Source organism: Solanum dulcamara, chromosome 7 (genome assembly GCF_947179165.1).
Source record: "Solanum dulcamara chromosome 7, daSolDulc1.2, whole genome shotgun sequence".
Taxonomy (NCBI): domain Eukaryota; kingdom Viridiplantae; phylum Streptophyta; class Magnoliopsida; order Solanales; family Solanaceae; genus Solanum; species Solanum dulcamara.
In genome coordinates this window covers 22,238,473-22,253,995 of record NC_077243.1, presented here as the reverse complement: position 1 = coordinate 22,253,995, position 15,523 = coordinate 22,238,473, and the positions used below count along the sequence as shown (strand labels likewise).

The window sequence follows — 15,523 nt, the reverse complement described above, 5'->3', positions numbered from 1 at the left end:
CCAAATATAAATTAAACTAAGACTTTGAAGCTTGTAAGCCAAATAAAGATAAAAATAGGACCTCCCTCACCGCATTCCGCTTTTGTTTTGGTTTGGGAAAGTTAATGTATTTGGAAATTTAGGATGTAAAATGAGTCCCAATACTTAGTTGTTGTTTCTACTTTATATTTCATGACGTTCTTAAATCATTTCTATTTTTTTAAAAAATCTAAATAGCTTTGACTAATTTTTTCATGTCATAAATATGACAATTATATTTATTTATTATTCATTGGTATTACTATTTTAGATTTTGTTAATATTATAACTTCAGTAAGATTGTAATTGCTTGTGTTATTCCATTTATTTATTGCATCACTATTAACCAAAAGGAAAATTTTTAGTTATCCAATTTATCACAATTCGTCTAAAAGAGTATCTATTTTATGCTCACTTTATAATTGCTTTATTATTAATTTATTGTTCTAACTATTAGTTTATTACTTACCAATATTTTAAAATTAACTACTTACTTTGACAATCATATATGACCTTCATCCTTTCAAAATCTCTTTACCAAAATATCAATGCTACACCATAAAAATCTTTTCAAGAATCACTTTTTTTATATAGATTTTTTTTTATCTGACCCTTTTTGTTTGGTTTTCGTTCTCTTATTTTCTCCTTTTGAAATTCTTATTTTCTTTTTAAAAATTATTTTCCCTATTTTCCAAGTTAAATCCCAAATCAAAGCATAAACTCCCCTCAAATCACCTCAATTCAAAAAAATTATTTTCTCCTAATTCAAAATTCTTGTCATTAACTAATTCTTCTACCATTTTAATTCTCCACTTCTATCACTATATATTATATTGTGTTCTTTATCACAAGAAGCGTTCATTATTTTGTTTGTGAGCTTTCATTCCTTGATTGATATTCTCTCTATGCAGTTAAAAGGTTAAACCTCTGCATATTTTCAACATTTCAGTTAACTATGTTAGTCTGATACTTTAAAATGCACGTTTTGAATTATGTGAAAATATGTCCATTTATTTTGATGCAAATACTACGTGAATTTACTTGAAACCTTGCGTTTGTTCACCTAGCTACTATGCTTTGTCCATCTTTTACAAATTAATTATTTTATTTTTTTCTTATTAGTCATTTGCTATATACACGTAATTACACTATTATTTTTGTCACGATTCGAAATCTGGGAAAGTGATGGCACCAACCTCGGAGGTAAGTCAACCCAATAACACATAATATAAATAAGGTAAATACATAAAAGAAGTAATAACATCAGGTCTAAATATCAAGACTCCAAGTGATAAATTGATTTCTATCTATCAAGTAATGTTATTCTTTGTTATTTGTAGATTGTGTTTGCTACTCTACTTCAAAGATGGTGACACAAGTGAGTTGTTTTTAAGAAAAAATTTGGGTTGCCTATGTCTAGGAAATTTAATCAAATGACATGAGGGACACATTGTGATTTTTTTTCGTTTGTTGAATAATTTCGTTTGTGGAAAGTGAAAATTGCATGGTGTTTCACATTTGTCTCTTCACAACTATAATATTGTTTTGTAATGGTTTTTCTTTTAATTTTCATATGCTATTATTATCAAGTTGTATATGTGTTGAAGCTCTCTAGCACCAAAGTCATTTAGCCCGTTTAGGAAATAAATGCAAATTTTATTCAAATTATCGTCGTGTCCAATATAATACATCCATCCATCAGATTGTGTGAATTTCTATTAGTGCTTTGCCTCTCTATTTAAATTTGTTTGATCGACTTTCCTTTTTAGTCTGTATCAAAAAGACAATCTCTTTTCTTTTATGATAATTCTTTAATTTCAACTTTCTACTGACATATTTAAGACCAAAAGATTAAAGACATTTTGATACATTTGGCATATCGTTAATTTATGACTACAAGATTCACAAGTCTTATTTATTTTCTTAAATTTCGTGTCAAGTCAAAATAATACAAATATATTGAAACAAAGGAAATATAAGTTATGAGACACTTTACATATTATTTTGTATGGATTGAAGCTGGAATAACTAAACTATCCAACCAATCCAAGCGTAACTTTCGTAGTGGTTATAAGAGCACTAAAAAACTGCTAGTGAACATTGAACTCCAGCCTAAATTTTACCAAAAAGTATGTAGTAGTTTGGTAAGGCATATCAAGTTTGTTGACCGATTCCTCGATTTGGCTATGACAGCACGCTTCTTCAACAAAAGGAATTTACCCAAAATTCGTTAGTCAAAGAATTCTTCTCACACGAGTGTTTATGTGAGAGAGAGAGAATTAAGAAAGAGATTTTCATATATAATGATCAATAACAGACAGTACGTTGGCCTAATCTTTCTTTGCAGAAATGGTGCGGTTGGCATGTAGGTTTAGTTGCAAACTCATCTAACCCACTTACTCTCTCTGCTATATATATGTATGTGTGTGCGCTGTTCCCTCAGCCCCAAAATAAAAAAACGAAAATGGCGATGACAATATATGTTGCTCCAATGGCAGAAAACAACCCTTCTGGAAATTCAACTTGCAAGAAAGAGAGACAACAAATTTCCATTCCATTTATATGGGAAGAAAGACCAGGAATACCAATAAAGGATTGGAAACCAAAGCCTGTGGTTACTACTAGTGATGCGTTTACGTTTACACCCCCAGTTAAGCTCATTGCTTCTGTTCCTTTTGAATGGGAAGAAAAGCCAGGAACACCACTCCCTTTCTTCTCCCAGACATCTCCACACGAAAATATCATTGGCTTACCTTCAACTGTTAGGGATGTGCACCAAGGTGGTGATGACTTCTGGGCTGGCATTGGCGAGTACATCGATAAGCATGGTCATCATGAAGAAGATGAGCTGTCAGAATCAGAAGTTGAGGCATCTGATTCTGGATCAATATATGAATCCTTCAGCTCAGCCCCTTCTTCCCTCCTAGCTAATGGCTTCATACCAACTGTGGACATTTCAAGTGCTGTTCCTGTGGAGCAAACTTCTCCGACAGCAGACATACACCACAGCCAGCTAAAGAGTTCTCTTTCACCAACTTCTGATGCGGGCAGCAGCGTTCTCAGTTATGCCACTGGAACTACAAGCCTGGTTGGGACTGCTTTTCTGGAAAAGCTCTTCCCTCTATTATCACCTAATACAAGCTTTCTTCAGAACTGCAGCAACCCTGAAAAAGGAGGTTCTCATGTTCCTCCTAAAGCACTTAATAACAATCAAGTACGTGATAACAATAGCAGTATCAAAGTAAGGCATCCACTAACACTAGGTGAGCTAATAATGATGAGCCGAAGAAGAAGTTACCAAAGGAAAACCGTCCAAATGCAGAAGCAGAGCATCTCTAAGGTAGGTCTCTAAAAAATATCAATCACTTATTCTGTTTAACCCCACAACTAGTAAACACAGGCATAATAATCTGCATTAAATAGCAGTAAGACATTTGCTAATTAGCTCTCTTTATATACGCCCGACTAAAACAAGAACAACATATTTCAACCAATGCTGAAACTTGCAAGACATCCATTATCATACTTGTTGCAGGAAATGATGGATAATGATGTTTTTGGAAGCTGCATCCTTGGAATTGGCAACAGCATTGGCGAACTGCACAACAAGTGGAAGAGGCAACTGCAACTCAAACTAATCTGAAAGATGCGCATCTTGATTCACAGTTTGGCACAACTTTGAAAGGGCTTACTGTCCCGTCACCTATGAAAGCCATTTCTGTTTCCTATTCTTAATTTAAACTTGTGCAACATGTTTCACATTCTACTGTACAGCTTGGAATTTTGATTGACAACATGAGTGCAACTTTAGTATAAAGTTTCAATGATGCACATATCGAATTCCAAAATAGGGACAGTGCATTCTCATAAAAAAAAAAGACATAATTAACACAACACACTCTTTTGAAGCTAATAAACATTTAATCAGGAGGCCTAACTACGTTCAACAACTTTGCGTATCCGTTCCATAACTACAGGAATGTCCTTTTCTGCTACTGTACTAAAACAACATCTGAACCATCCAGGTTCAATACAATGGCAAGCTGATCCTGGAGTCACGTTTATCTTAGCTACATTCAAGAGCATCTCCCACAGCTCAAGCTCTCCCTTTTCATTATAAGGGGTAATCAATCCGCCCATATAAACCCAACAATACAGGCCTGCACTGCTGTTCATGCATTTGATGCCCAATAGTTTTAGACCTGCCACAAATAAGTTAAACACTTTGTGCAATCTCTCTCTGTTTGTTCTCATATAATCCTTGATGAACCCAGCATCTGAAAGCATTGCAACTAACAGGCTCTGCGTTGGTGCTGAAGCGGCACAAAATCTTGTCAACTTTTTAGATGCTGCCACAACATTCTCATTGAAGGAATACAGAACACCGAGCCTAAACCCTGGCACGGAAAGGTCTTTGGATAATCCATATATTATATGAACCCTGTCCCTGACAGGATCCTCTTCATCAATAATTTCAGCAATGCTTATAAACTCTTCACCACCGTAATTAGATCCGGAAAATATTTCATCTGATATTACATGGATGTTCTTCTCCCTCGCAAAATCTAAGATACTATATAGCATTTCCCTACTCAGTATGTTCCCCACAGGGTTAGACGGGTTTGAGATAAGTATTCCACGGACCTTTTGCCCTCGCTTTCTTGCCAGACTAAATGCTTGATCAAGAGCTGTCATGTCCACCATGAAAGCATCGCAGCTACGACAGTGAACAGGTATAAGATCTATACCAGTTCTCCATATTATGTCCCTATCAAAGCTGCAGACAGAATCTAGTTATACACTAGCTGCTTTGCACTGGTGTGCATACTTGAGGAGATAAAAAAAGACAATGTGACGTTATATTAAATCAGGTTGAAATTAGAAATTACCCAGGATAATAGGGGGTTGGAACAAGCAAAGCATTCCCATGGTCAGCCAAACAAAAGCACAGAACCTCAATGGCCGGAGTTGCACCAGATGTTAACACCATTCGAGATGGATCAAATGACACTTTTTCTCCCATGACCTGAGACATGAAGCCTGCCATGGCCTACAAGATTAAGATAACAATGTTACAATATATCCTTTATAAGAAATCGCTGATAGAGGTGATTTAATTAGACATTAAAACAAATAATAGTGCCTGGCAGATACCTATTAGACAGCAAACGCAATAAATGGCCAAAGAGACTGAAAATACAATAGGTGGACTGTAAAGAACAAATTACACGATTATCAACAATACTCGTATATTCTAAATCCCTAAGAAAAAATTAGGTGAACTCCTGGAAGATCAGCACCAGATTAGAGTAAATCTGAAAGTCTCATTTTAATCTCTCCTTTTTTTTAAAATAATCGTGGTTTTTAGGATAACTTGCGTGCACCTTGACTAATTCCATGGGGTACCTGCCTCAATTTAATCTCTTTTTCATTAATGAAGTCACATTTTGGCAGACAAGAAACAGATAAATTACGATGCCTGGATTAGGGTCACTGAAGAATCTTAGAAATCCAAAAGAGAAGCATACAGTACAAATTAGGTATGGTACAAAGTTCTGATCAGTTGAAGACGATGTTGTCAAAAGCGAAAAGCATAGATTTGCATCAAGGGATGCTGAAATTTTAAGAACAAACTGCACTAAAAGCTTGCGCTTTAGTGGATAAAGACGTAGATCAAGATGGGAAAAAAGAAACACATGTGTAACACAACAAAAAACAACAATAAATACAAGGGCAAAGGGTCAAAAATGCCCTTAAACTATTTGAAATGAACAAAAATGCCCTCCATTTATAGTTTGGTCCAAAAATGTCCTTGTTGTCACTACTTTGATCCAGAAATACAGTTGTCGTCAATTTAATGGGTCAAAAATGCCCTTTTTCAAATAAATATATTATTTATTTTCTTTTTTAACACATTTTTCTCCTAATAATATTTCTTTTACTAGCAAATGTTTATTCTACTTCAATTAGGAAAAAATTAAAAAATTAAATATATTTCTTATTTTATTATAATTATTTTTTATCGTTATTTGAATAAAAATTAATAATGAATTTATTATGATCTTATATATATGACATATATTATCCGTTAAAAATTAGAATACATGAAATTATTCTTTTTTAATTTATAAAATGAGATCACGAAGAATAAAATAATTTCCTACACTTTTATTCATTAAAGTGGTTTAAAAAGAAAGAAAGCAAGAATAGAGTTCCTTAAAAGTAATATTTTTATAAGTAACAAGTTTTTTAAAAATATATATATATATTTATTCGGAAAAGGGCATTTTTGACCCATTTTGTAACAGTAGGGGCATTTTTGACCCATTAAATTGACGGAAAGGGCATTTCTAGACCAAAGTATTGACGGCAAGGGCAGTTTTTGACCAAACTATAAACGGAGGGCATTTTTGTTCATTTCAAATAGTTTAAGGGCATTTTTGACCCTTTTCCCTAAATACAAAGTACAAACAATAGATACAGGGGGGGAAAAATGGGTACTGCAGTTAAAACCATGCTTATCAAGTTCAAAAATTATTTTAACTTTTTACATTTACCAGTTTCAAATGTGTCCCCACTCTCTTTAAATAGAAAATTTTATACATTTTAATTACTAGAAAAGTTGTGTAACCCTCTTTCACTCTTTTTAAATATCATTTTGCCCTCAACTTTTTTTTCTTCAACACAAAAGTCAATATGGAACCACAAAACAAACAACCCGTGTAATCACACAAGTGGGTTCTGGGGAGGGTAGAGTGTACGCAGACCTTACCCCTACCTGGGAGGTACAGAGGTTGTTTCTCCTAATTGATAATTTTGATTTTCTCTTAATAAATCACGACGTAAAAAATACACAACCAAATTGGAACAGGATAGAGGAAAAAAGAGAAACATCAAATTTTCAGGCAAAACCAGAACCTATGGCCTCAGGTCATCCCCATCCTCCCCATTCCAGAGCAAAAAAAAAGAACTTTACTTGTAAACATGGGTATATCAAAAATTTATTTGCCCAACCTGGAAAGCTTTTTCTTTATACAGTTTTATAGATTTTTCTAGTCACATTCAATGATTATAAGATGAAGATAATTTCAAAAATATTGGGCATCGGATAATGCTCCCTAGCTAAGAAGCATGTTCTAAATTTATGACAGTGCTCTCTGCTCTGACTTCATACCATGTCAAATACTGACATTCGTTGGTCACGACCTATGACATCCAGGGGCGGACCCACGTGGTGTTCAGGGGGTTCATCCGAACCCCCTTTGTTAAAAAATTACACTGTGTATATAAGATAAATTTTTTAATTTATGTGTATATATTTAACATTGAACCCCCTGAGCATAAGCCAAAGGACTAGCTCAGTGGCAAAGGAGGTTCAATATTTCTCCTTAGATGTCATAGATCGCGTGTTCGAATCCAGACAAACACATTTTTTTTTCCGATTTTAGTTACGTTTTAGGCTTAGTTTTTATCCTTTATTAAATTAAAAAATGACTTCTTAACATATTATTTTTTAAAAAAAAATTCACTCTTTAATTGAAAAGTCAAGACATTAAAAACCCCTCTTTTTTATTTTCTAGGAATTTCATTTTTTCACTTTCTCTCCCAACTCTTCTCTTCTCTTTCAAATTGATTGCCTACTACTGCTGTGTGATGCTGCTGTGTGCTGTGTGCTGCCGGCTGCCCTGCTGTCCATTCTCCGCCAGTCCGCCGTCCACTGCCTGTAAGAGTAAGTTCTTAATTCTTCTTCATTTTATTTGTTCTTAAAAGTTTTAGAATTTTTTTTCAGAAATCTATATGGCTTTGGCTTTGGTATAATGATATTTATTGTCTTATTTATGTGCTCTTAGTCTTTACGATTCAGTTTCAAGATTCAATGAAGAAGTATTTCACCAAAATTTCAAAATCAAGTTTAGCCTCTCAAAGTCATAGTCAATCTAACCAAGAAGAAAATGCTAATCATTTGGAAGTATCATTACATTCTTCTCAAGAATTTGATTTGGGTTCTTTAAAGTTTGATCCCGGTGAAAGAATCTCAATATTGAACCATCATTCAAATCATCGTGATATTATTAGAAGAGCATACCTTTTAAATGGTCCTTGCCAACCTCGTTTAGCGGTGCATGAGTATCCTCAAACAAATATTTCTGGATCAATACGTCGTTTTAATCATGAATGGTTTGATGATGTATATCATGATTGGTTGGAGTATAGTGTTAGTAAAGATGCAGTCTATTGTTTGTATTGTTATCTATTTAAAGACCATAACATTCATCAAGGAGGAGGTGAAGTATTTTCAAGTGTTGGGTTTAAGAGTTGGAATAAAAAGAGTAGTCTTGACAAACATATTGGTCAACCAAATAGCATACATAATCAATCAAAAAAGAAATGTCAAGATTTATTACGACAACGGCAATCTATTCAATTTTCATTTAAGAGGCAATCTAATCAACTCAAGTATGGATATTGGATTCGCTTAAGTGCTTCGGTTGATGTAGTAAGACTTCTCATAACTCAGGGATTTGCATTTTGAGGTCATGATGAATCTAAATCATCACTTAGTAGGGGTAACTTTCTTGAAATTCTCTCATGGTATGCAAACAAATGTGATAAAATTTGTGATTATGTACTAGAACATGCTCCTCAAAATGATCAAATGACTTCTCCAAAGATTCAAAAAGAAATTATGAGTGCATGTAAAATAGAGACCGTTAAAGTTATTCTTGATGAATTAAATGGTGATTACTTTGCCTTGCTCATTGATGAATCCTTTGATGTGTCACGCAAGGAGCAAATGGCTATTGTATTTCGATATATTGATAGAAAGGGATTTTTGATGGAGCGACTTATTGACATTGTTCATGTTCAAGATACTAGTGCTCCATCTCTAAAGGAGGCAATTGTTAATTTACTTGCTCAACATTCTTTGAGTCCATCAAGTGTGCGTGGACAATGTTATGATGGGGCAAGCAATATGCAAGGTGAGATCAATGGCCTTAAAATGTTGATTAGGCAAGAAAGTAGATCGGCTCATTCCATCCATTGTTTTGCTCATCAACTTCAACTAACTCTTGTTGGGGTCTCTAAAAAGTGTGTTGAAGTGGGAAAACTTGTAGTATTGGTCTCAAATATTTTAAATGTATTGGGATCATCTTTTAAACGTATGGATGAATTACGTGATTCTCAAAAAGAAATAATTAAAGAGGCATTAGATATGGGTGAACTTACAACCGGTAGGGGCTTGAATCAACAACTTGGTCTTTCAAGAGCTTGTGACACTCGTTGGGGATCTCATTATAAATCCTTTAATAATTTTATTATTATGTTTGGCTCTATTCTTGATGTTCTTGAATCACTTGCTCTTGATGCACGAAATTTGGATGAAAGAGCTAAGGCAATGGGACATCTCGAAGCTTGTCGAACATATGAGGTTGTTTTCATGTTGCATTTGATGAGAGATGTTTTAGGAATTACAAATGAGCTTAATAAATGCTTACAAAAAAAGGAGCAAGATATTGCAAATGCCATGCTACTTGTTGAAGTAGCAAAGAGAAGGTTGCAAGTTTTAAGGGATGATGAATGGGACTCTCTTATTGCTAAGGTATCTACATTTTGTATCCAACATGATGTTTTGATACCTAACTTTGATGAGCCATATATTAGCTCTTTAAGATCACGACGAAAGCTTGCTAACTATACAATCTCACATCATTATCGTGTTGAAGTGTTTTGCAATATTATTGATTGGCAACTTCAAGAACTTAATAATCGTTTTGATGAGGTGACTACCGATTTGCTCCATGGAATTGCTTGCTTGAATCCAATTAACTCATTTTCAAGTTTTGACATCAAAAAAGTAATGAGAATGGCGGAATTATATCCAGATGACTTTGATGAATCTAATATGAATGCTCTTAGGAATCAACTTGCAAGTTATATTGTTGATGTTCGTGATGTTGATGAAAGGTTCTCCGATATAAATGGGCTTTGTGATCTTTCCAAAAGATTAGTTCAGACAGAAACATTTTACTTATCCTTTGGTATTCCGTTTAGTGAAACTTGCTCTACTTCTACCATTTGCCACTGCCTCCGTTGAAAGAGCTTTTTCGGCAATGAAGTTTATTAAGAATGACTTGCGGAGCCAAATGAGTGATGATTTTTTTAGTGGTTGTTTGGTGCCTTATTTAGAAAAAGATGTATTTGATAGTATTTCTAATGATGCTATTATTAAGAAATTTCAAGATATGAAACCTCGTAGAATACAATTGTAATAGTGTATGTGGTTGAATTTTAATTGCAAAACAATATTTTGATAGGCTTATTCGTATGTTTGGTTTCTTAATCCCCCTCAAGGTGGTGTAATTATCACTATGTTTTGTAATACATATCAAGATATAATAATTTATATTGTTCAGGGTGTTTTTGTATTATTTTGAAGCCATTTTATGTTATTTTTTTTGTGGAGGAAGAGTGCTTTTATTTTGAGATGGTATTTATTTTAAGTCTTTTTAAATGTAAAAGTTTATGTTTGCTCTCCATTTGCACTTTTAGGAGCTAAAGATAATTCAAAAGAAACTGGAAAAAATGGAGAAAGACCCCGCTTCTTGCAAAACAGGTATATTTGACCCGACCCGTTTATTTATGAATATGATTAGGCGATTAGCGTATTTAATTTTTTTTGAACCCCCTTCGTAAAATTCCTGGTTCCGCCACTGGTGACATCCCAATATTGTTTTAGTGTTTGGACTCAATTCATTAAATTTGGACATTAATGACATGCCAATTACTCCTCAACTTAAACCATCTGGGCCTATGGCACGATAAGAAAAAGTAGTAATGAGGCATTCTATCTAATATGCAATAACAAAAAATTACAAATTTAAATCCCTAAACCACTAGGAGAACTAGACATAATTTTGACCAAATGCCTCCTACCCAAAGTAACATATGAGTCTCTTACATTTTTATAGTGTTACGTTAATTTTAAAATATTTGTTCAATGTAACATTGGTGCCATTTTATTTTTTTGGTTTTCCACCCGGTGTCTAGAGCCCGTGGAGCCCTGACTAAATCCAAATCGTGCACTGCAGAGCCTATTCGAGGGTAGCGCTTCCAACAAGATTTTTTCCATACCCAGGACTCAAACCCGAGACCTTTAATTAAGGGTGAAGCAGTCGCACCACTACACCACAATCCATGTTGATATTGGTGCCATTTTTTGATAGAGTATGTAACTGACATTTTTGTACTTTTTGAAATTAATTAAGATGATTCTTTTGGTGTTTATAGATGTCTCATGCCCTTTTGAGGGAACTTAAAAGATCAAAGTTGCAACAATTCTATAACTTGTGCCGAATTGGAGCTTTTAGAGGCAAAATTTTACATCAGTGTTTGATTTGTCGTTGACGTTGAAAGTTATTTTGGGATGTACGTGTGAGGAAATGGACCTCGGGTCTACCTCAATTCATAAAATCTCATGCAAAGAGGACTATTTAAGACCATATAATGAGACTTTAACACATTCGCTTAACCAATGTGGAACTTAACACGCAGACATGCACAGGACTAGAAAATTGTCATGGTGGGAGGAGCACGGATAACATAACATGGGGATCTAGCATTGAAAAACACACCAAGGATGGATGAGTCAGGCTACCGCTATGATGCCATGTGAAGAAATAAATCTTGGACCTAACTCAATAGTCAACCTTAAAAGCTAGTCCATGAGGGAGGATTGTCCGAGACAATATAAGGAGATCACAAGTCATTCGCCTAAACCAATGTTATGCTTCCACATAAACTTATGAACTACGTTCTGCAATTGTCAATTGACCATAGAATCTAGAAACTAACTAGGTATACTCTACAACATTTGCACTCCAAAAAGTAACTTGGAAACAAGTAACAATGATTAGTTGTTTGAAGTGTTTTTTCTTTTAGAAGTTTATTTTCGTACCAAAACAACAAGGTAAATTTTCTTTTCATGTTTCGTGATCATAAAGCAACACAGGTTCGATAGACTATAAGACTGGTGCCTAGATTTTCAACAAAAAATTCATATTCAGTAGCCATCTATTCCTTATTTCTCCTCATCAATTTGCACTCTTAGGCCTAGCCAATTGTGTTTCAAGATAGCTTTATTTAACGGATGTACAAGTTATTTCATGAAAAAAATTGGTTAACAAGTAAATGAAGTAACAACTGTAAGTATGCCATATATTGGAAATCAAACTGTAAGAAATACCATAGAAAATTAAAATATGAAACAGGAAGAAACTAGACTATACAAAGAGGTGCATTTATTCATTTACCCTACAAGAAAGGAAAGTCTATTCATCCACCTTGATTGGACTGCGAAGATAAGTACCATTAATTGCTGGCCAGTCGTTTGTATACAAACTAATTTATTGTACTAATAGTCTAAGTAGAGTAAAAACAATTAAAATGCTGAAAAACAAAAGTAAGAACTTCCATAATTATTTTTAGTTCTATGATAGGAGGGGAATACAAATGGTTCCAGTTTCCGGTGTTTGAGAGCTAAAGCACGGTAAAATGTTCTCTTTGAAGAAAATAGTTTACACAAAAAGAGGGAAAAACAACTCAGTCCATAACAAGAACGACAATTACTATGCCAACAAGTTGGGGATTGAGGCATAAATTCTTTCCCACCCAACTCCTACTTGTATCACCTGCTCCTATTAAAGTGTAAGCATCTCAGCAAACACCATTTCCCATTCCCCACATCTTCCTTCATTTATTATGCTGAAGAGAATTTATGTCATACCAAATAGGCTTTACGGCAAGAACTCTCACTGTACTTAGGAGCAAGTTCCAGTAGAAAAACGAAATGAACTAAAATGCATTACCACTTTTTTTCAGATTTAAAATGCCTTACCACTTTCAGCTCAGTCAATCCATCAAATGGCTGGTATGTAAGAATTCCATTGATATTCAATCCATCACCGCCACTTCCGAGAGTGGAACCATTCACATTGCTTGAAATCCACTTCTCAATCAAATCTAGCGACAACTTCAAGCAAATACATAAGAAGAAACACATTGTAAAATCAGTCATTTCCAGTAAAGAATGAAGAAATGAACCCCGTAAATTAGCAGAATATTACAATAGCAAAAATCATAGACAATACCCTGTTTTCCGCAATTCCTAGATCAATAATACCGTCGGGATTATCCAATTCATTATATGGATCCTCTCGGAACCTATCCATTCCAATGTAGTAAGGGGAATCATTCGGTGCAGCAACCAAACTAGCCCTTGAAGACAAGAAGACGCGGCCAACAGACCCACGAGTTGACAGATTTAAACGTGAAGACGAGCGTTGTAACTCGGAGAGATTCGGCGAAGACGTGGAGGGTGACGGAGGATTAGAAGAAGACGGCGTAGGACGATGTCGTTTTAAGTATAACTGGAGGAAGTAGTAAAGTGCACAAGGAATGAGTGAACCTAAAATAAGGCCGCCTCTCCCTTGAACTACACCTTGTAAAGGCACAACGAGCCTCATGCCTCCCGGAGATGCTTTTCCTGTATCGTTTTCGTTGTCCGAATTAGGTTTCGAGTGACCGGTCGAGGTCATATGAGCCGCCGGATGCGACGGCGGAAGAGTGGCGATGTCGTCGCCGGAAGGGTATCAGGGTTTTAGCTTTGTTGTTCTTTTCAAGTTTTGCTTTGCTTGGCTGGCGAGGGAAGATAAGATTCTGTTGAAAACTTTAGCGGAGTGACGAATTGTACGAAATACCCTCCATCAACGCTCTACCAAATGAGCTAGACGGGCTTGTTTATTTTTATTGTTTACTCAATACATTTATTAGTATGTTTATGTCAAATTACTATTTTGTAAACTTAATGGTCGTTTGGTTCTGGGTTCGAGTCACATTGGAGGGGAAGTGTGGAAACACTATAAATCCTCCAAAATGGGGGGTAAAAAAAAAATGGTATTTGGTAGCTGGTTAGGAAGGAAATTACTCGGATATAAAAACTAACTTAGTTAGTATTATGTTTAATAGTATTTTAGTTATTTTGTATAAAATTTAACACATTAAATACGGTGTTTGTTATCATTTTATAAACTCTACTTAAATTATGAGTAACTTTTTGTGATCGCAAATCTATTAAATAACCCTCTCCATATCCTCTTTCTCTCTTCTTCTACTCCTTGGTTCATTATTATTAAACTTGTAATTACATAATTATTTCAATAAAAAAAGTAATGGAATAAATATTTGATATTAATTGAATTGGCGGACACTCCCCAAACTTAATTCAACAAATAGACACTTAATTTTTTTTTGATTTAATTTTTAGGATTAAGATTTAAAAAGGTCAAAAAAATGGAGGGGTCATGGATCTATGTGATATTTTATAAACTTGGATTGTAGGGTCATGGACCTCTTTAATATTTTAAAGACTTAAGTTGTGGGATTAGGGGGTTCTTTAAATTTTTCAAAAACTTGAGGATAAAACACAAGTATATAAAAATATATTTTACCACTCTACTGAGATATTATATATATTTTAATATTAAAAATTACATCCTAAAAATATTTGGAGAAAACCCTCGGGATTCAAATATATTTTCTAGAACTTTTCAAGAAGAAAAAGTCCATTCTGAACTTCTCACACCTCACACCTCCTCATCTTCCTCTCGAAACCATCAACCGTCATCTCCCATAACTCGCAACTTTCTCCAAGAACGAAGTCCTTTCTGGATTTCGTCACTCTCATCGTCAAGTTTTCTGGATTCATCACTCTCATCGTCAAGTTTTCTGGAGTTCAAAGTCGTCATCGTCAAGTTCAAACTCTCAAGTATGTTAATCGTTTTTAAATAGTTTTTCAAGTTTCTTTCATGTTCTCGTTTTGGGAAATGTGTAAAAGTTTTTTGAAGATTTATGTTTATCCCAGTTGATTTTGAATATTTTGAGATTTTTACTGTTCTTAAGATCCAAATTTTTTGAAGATTGAAACTTTTTAGAGGTCAAATTTGATGATGTTTCTGGAGATTTATGTTATTGCATGGTCGATTTTTGTTGAAAATAATACTTATTTTGAATTTTTTATTTGAGCATTACTATGATTCTGTTAATAGACCATCGATCGATAGCTTTATTCTGATTGGTTATCATGGATGTATATAATATATTATGGCTAAAACTATAGGCGGTAACATCATCAAACGATCTAATCCTGCTATGCCTAGAAATAAGAAACGAAAGGGTGATGAAGAAGTTTTGAAATCTTCAAAAAAGAAAAAAATTGTAGTTGAAGAGGTTGAGTCAGAATCTGAAATAATGGTTGATATTGACAATTATCACGATAGTAGTGCTGCCGAAGGTAGTGATAATGTTGAGTCTAGTGAAGCACAAAGTGATAGCGTAGATGATGAAAGTAGTAGAGATACCCTTAGTGGAGAGGTTGATCTCATATTCTTGTCAATTTGTTCGAAAGATATCTCTGGTGATTCCTATGTCCTATCGACTTGGATGAATA

General features: G+C 34.4%; 2 protein-coding genes across 2 annotated transcripts; one reads left to right on the top strand and one right to left on the bottom strand.

Moving 5' to 3' along the window:
* Positions 1 to 2,260: 2,260 nt before the first annotated feature.
* LOC129894834 (uncharacterized) lies at positions 2,261 to 3,772 on the top strand. The gene is made up of 2 exons (XM_055970460.1): positions 2,261 to 3,358; positions 3,554 to 3,772. The coding sequence occupies exons 1-2, from the start codon at positions 2,435 to 2,437 to the stop codon at positions 3,659 to 3,661; spliced, it is 1,032 nt and encodes a 343-aa protein (XP_055826435.1). The 5' UTR covers positions 2,261 to 2,434; the 3' UTR covers positions 3,662 to 3,772.
* Positions 3,773 to 3,919: 147 nt separating this feature from the next.
* LOC129894833 (probable aminotransferase ACS12) lies at positions 3,920 to 13,833 on the bottom strand. Its single transcript, XM_055970459.1, has 4 exons — positions 13,167 to 13,833; positions 12,914 to 13,048; positions 4,908 to 5,068; positions 3,920 to 4,795 (listed from the first exon to the last, which is right to left on the bottom strand). Exons 1-4 carry the CDS (start codon positions 13,611 to 13,613, stop codon positions 3,952 to 3,954), a joined length of 1,587 nt encoding a protein of 528 aa, XP_055826434.1. The 5' UTR covers positions 13,614 to 13,833; the 3' UTR covers positions 3,920 to 3,951.
* Positions 13,834 to 15,523: the final 1,690 nt, after the last annotated feature.

Bases quoted from the DNA above. Each gene is read 5' to 3' on its own strand.
- LOC129894834 (XM_055970460.1), top strand. From the start codon at position 2,435: ATGTATGTGTGTGCGCTGTTCCCTCAGCCCCAAAATAAAAAAACGAAA. The intron at 3,359-3,553 runs GTAGGTCTCTAA...TACTTGTTGCAG, and splicing joins AGAAGCAGAGCATCTCTAAG to GAAATGATGGATAATGATGT.
- LOC129894833 (XM_055970459.1), bottom strand. From the start codon at position 13,613: ATGACCTCGACCGGTCACTCGAAACCTAATTCGGACAACGAAAACGAT. The intron at 13,049-13,166 runs GTATTGTCTATG...ATTTGCTTGAAG, and splicing joins TAGGAATTGCGGAAAACAGG to TTGTCGCTAGATTTGATTGA. The intron at 5,069-12,913 runs GTAAGGCATTTT...TTAATCTTGTAG, and splicing joins GATTGACTGAGCTGAAAGTG to GCCATGGCAGGCTTCATGTC.